The 4,241-nt window shown below is 30.6% G+C and overlaps 1 protein-coding gene across 1 annotated transcript; it reads left to right on the top strand.

Annotated features, from left to right (window-relative positions):
* Window positions 1-3,028: 3,028 nt before the first annotated feature.
* On the top strand, window positions 3,029-3,614 carry LOC106323684 (ATPase family AAA domain-containing protein 1-B-like). Its single transcript, XM_013761770.1, has 2 exons — window positions 3,029-3,253; window positions 3,402-3,614. The coding sequence occupies exons 1-2, from the start codon at window positions 3,029-3,031 to the stop codon at window positions 3,612-3,614; spliced, it is 438 nt and encodes a 145-aa protein (XP_013617224.1).
* The last annotated feature ends 627 nt before the right edge of the window (window positions 3,615-4,241 follow it).

Below are 4,241 nucleotides of genomic sequence, written 5' to 3'. Positions count from 1 at the left end.
AAGTTACGACGAATTGGCGAGAAAATATGTGTTACGACGGATAAGTAACGAGCAAACGTGTTTCCTCGCTAATTCGTCGTAAAGCTTTTTTTACGACGAACTCACGAGGAAAACTGTCCTCGTTAAGATTATGTTTTCTTGTAGTGAGAACGAGTTTCTTATACTAATGTTTGTTCATTAAATGGTTTAACATTTTGCAACACTACAATCTTTATCGATTGTAAAATGACGAATACAAATGTTGGTCTCTTAAATGTATCATCGTTTTTGAAGAGTTAACGTATTACAACTCATTTTAATTATTTTAAGACTTCAGATTCATAAAAAGAAATTAAGTTTTGCGGCTGACACAAAAAAAATAAAAACAGATAGGCAAAATCGATCGTAAAATGCAAGAAGGGATTAGGTTTTCTGCTCTTGATTTGTTTACTATTGAATCTACATAAGTGATTTTATTTTTTACCTCTATAAAATTGTGCTTTCGTTCTCTCTTTTGTTTCACCGATATGAATTTTGTCTATTTTTTATCTTCTTCTGTGAATTCGGTGAAATACATAAGTGTCAATTTAAAAAGATGTACATCTGTAAAAATTAGTTCTACTTTAGATACATATCTAAGAATCAAAGTTTTGAAGAAAATCACCTGCAAACTCTATTCACAACTTAGTGTTCAGATCTAATATATCAAGATGTTATAGTATATAAGTGCAGACTCGAATTATAAATGTCTGTCTAGTATATATTCACCAGTTCGGTCTAAAAATCATCTAATTCTAGAACAACAAAACAAATTATTTATTTTATTAACCTACACTTTTGAGGTTTAGTTACTTAAGAGTATACTGATAAAAAATATATATAATATTTTACCATTCTAGTATATGTAAACTATGTATAAAGTAAGAACTTTCAAATCTCTCATTCTTACAATTATAATAGCTAGATAGTGTATTAGGGAGAAACAAATATTACACGAACGATCAAATATCTCATTCTTCGAATAAACTCAAAAGGAGATGATTGGAATCTTGTCATGATATTTCATTAAAAGTTTTTAGGAATAAAAATAAAGACTAAAACATTTAATCTGAATGAAATAATATATCTATGAATGAAATAATATATATATATATATATGAATGAAATAACATATATATAGTGCTTTCAATATTGAAAATCACTTTGATTTGAAGAAGTGTATTTCTAGGATTGCCAGGATCTACATATTAAAAATCACCTATTTAAAAATAACTTTTGTACAAAAAAATATATACATTATAGTAAGCACATAAATCAAAACCAATTCATTCTGTTTATTTACAATCATGTTTATGGTAAATAAATCAAAACAATCATTTTATTCACTTTATATGATATATAATTAAATATTAGTGATATTGGCATAGATATATAGTATATTCGAATGTAAAATTTTATCATTGACACTTTCTACTCATATAATTTTATTAACATTTGAATATTTTCTGTAATAAAAATTTAAACCGTTAATCACAAAAATGTTAATGTGAGATTTATCAATACAAATTTCAAAATTAAAATATTAAGATCTCAATAATTTTTCAATGCAAATTTGAAATTAACATATTTATATATTTTTAGATAGTATATAATTTAATTTAAATGATTAATATATATATATATATATATATATATTATGAATATCTATTAGTGAGACTTCATATTCATACTATTTATGATCGTTTGTATCCTGTTTAAACAAAAAAAAAAACCAAACCATTGACCACAAAATTTTCAATGGGAGACTTTTACCATTTTAAGTAATTTATAGTCGTTTTAAAAATTCAAAAGACAACATATAAGAAAAATTCTAATTTTTTTTATTATATGCTTAATATGATTGTTTAGTTTAATTTAATAATATAAAATTAGACAAAAAGAAAGAGGATACAAAAATTGTTATCAAATATGTTATTCATAATCATTAATTGTCATATATATGTTAATCATATTAGGTAATTCTGTAGCTTTTATTTAAGGAAAAAATTAAGAATATTTTTTTGTACACTACAAATCAATTTGATATTTAGTTTAATAAAAGGGGAAATTTTACTTATACAGTTTTTTGGGTATCACTAATCAAGTATACCACCAGTCAAATGACATTTTCACAAATACCACATTCATTAATGTGTAAAAGACTATACTACCCTCACCTAATTTCAACACAACTTCTTCTCTCTCTCCCCGTCGAGATCCACATCTCTCTCATCCGTCGAAATCCATCGCCTCTCTCCAACAAGATCCGTCGTCTCTCTCAAGCAGCCGGCGACAGAAGGATTTCAGAGAACCGATATTCAAAAGCTCCAAAATTCTCGCGATGGCGGTGCTCGCGACGGCAACGAGATGAGTTCTTCTCTCTCATGTGTCACAATGTCTCTCTGGAAAGATCATCCGGTGATGACGAGTTCGAGATCATCTATCTCAGGCGACAAGAGCAATCACACTACACGTTTCAAAATGTCGGCTCCTCTTCCAAATTCTCAACAACTATGTTTCCAATTTGGGTATTTTTTGTTTGTTCCAAGTTATTTTTTATTTTCTTCTTTTTATTATCAAAAAATGAAAGATGGTTGGTTCAGAAATTTTCATTTCCCTAGTTAGATTTAAGAGAAAGAGTATCAATAGCGAATATTGAGTTTTCGAAAAATTATAACCCTTTATTAATCTGGGTTTAAGTAATTTTAAGATGTGTGAACTCGAGAAGTGTTTCTTGTATTATCCTATATTCTCTGTAAGATTGTTGTTGAAATCATGAACATTAAACTGTTGCTTATATTATCCTATATCACCAGCCCCATTCAATAGATCATGAAGCAATGGCAAACATGAAGACTGAGTTTATGGCTTTATGGGATAGATATTCTACTGATCATAAGTTAAATCCTTCACCTTTCAGCCCACTCTAGTGTAGTCTAGAGCATGCTCTACTTCGATACAGTAGTTTTTTAATGAGTATAATGGTTTCTTTGTAGCGAATGCGAGGGTGATGGTACTTGCTGCAACAAACAGACCATCAGAGCTTGATGAAGCAATAATGAGGCGTCTTCCTCAAGCCTTTGAGATTGGAATGCCTGAACGTAAGGAGAGAGCTGAGATATTGAAAGTGACGCTGAAAGGAGAGAGGGTGGAGCCCGATATTGACTACGATCACTTAGCTCGTCTATGCGAAGGCTACACCGGATCGGACATCTTTGAGCTCTGCAAGAAAGAAGCTTACTTCCCTATCAGAGAAATCCTAGAGGAAGAGAGAAAATGGAGACCATGTCCTCTAAGTTTCATATGAAAATGTTCAGTGCTGTTGCATTCACCAAATTTGCAAGAGGGTTGATGTTGTGAGTTGCTATCATTTTGTTTGTCAGGTACCTAGGCCATTGTCACAGTTGGATTTGGAGAAAGTTCTTGCTACGTCGAAGAAGACGCAAGCTGCAGCAGGCGAGTATTGTGGATTGAGATGGTCAAGGGAACCAGTTGAGGTGGAAGCAGCTATAAGTGGAATCTCGAAGCTACTGGTCTCTCAGTTCATCAACCTTCAGTCTGGTTCTCAGGATAAAACTATTCATGTATGTTTATAAAGGTTTATAAAACCAATCATATGGATATATGAAATAGTTTTGTATATAAATCATTTATAAGAGTTTATAAAACCATTTATGAACCATTTATAAATTTTATAAGAGCTTATAAAACCTTGTATCAACCATCACAAAGTTTATAAAACACATATAAATATTTATATAACTATTTATAAAGGTTTATAAAACTATTTAAAAGGGTCTATATTTAGATCATGTTAAATGTAACTGCCAAAGCAAAGATAAACATATCAACTTGCATTTTTCTCTGAAACCACAAGATATTCACCAAATTAACTAACTTTCCACCATTTCTTTGCTTATTAAAGAACATCATTCTTTTACAGTTTCTTTTATAAGGCTTGTAAAAAGGAATAATTGAGCATTGAGATGATTGAGCATTGAGAGATACTTGGGGTTTCTGAACTTGATCAGTGTGCGTCCATCTTTGTTGTGTCCAGAGAAATAGTAGCTTTGCATATCAGAGTCTTGGAGCTGCTTGAAGACGGGGACATAAGAAGCATTAAGCCATTTGAAATCCTCAAACTTCTGAACCTCAACAGTGACTCTTCTGAGGTTGTCCATGTTCATAGCAAACCATGACTTCATCGCATTAGTGAAAAGATG

The sequence above is a fragment of the Brassica oleracea genome, chromosome C2 (assembly GCF_000695525.1).
Source record: "Brassica oleracea var. oleracea cultivar TO1000 chromosome C2, BOL, whole genome shotgun sequence".
Lineage (NCBI taxonomy): Eukaryota > Viridiplantae > Streptophyta > Magnoliopsida > Brassicales > Brassicaceae > Brassica > Brassica oleracea.
This window is presented reverse-complemented; position numbering and strand designations above follow the sequence as displayed.

Bases quoted from the DNA above. Each gene is read 5' to 3' on its own strand.
- LOC106323684 (XM_013761770.1), top strand. From the start codon at position 3,029: ATGGTACTTGCTGCAACAAACAGACCATCAGAGCTTGATGAAGCAATA. The intron at 3,254-3,401 runs GCTTACTTCCCT...TTTGTTTGTCAG, and splicing joins TTGAGCTCTGCAAGAAAGAA to GTACCTAGGCCATTGTCACA.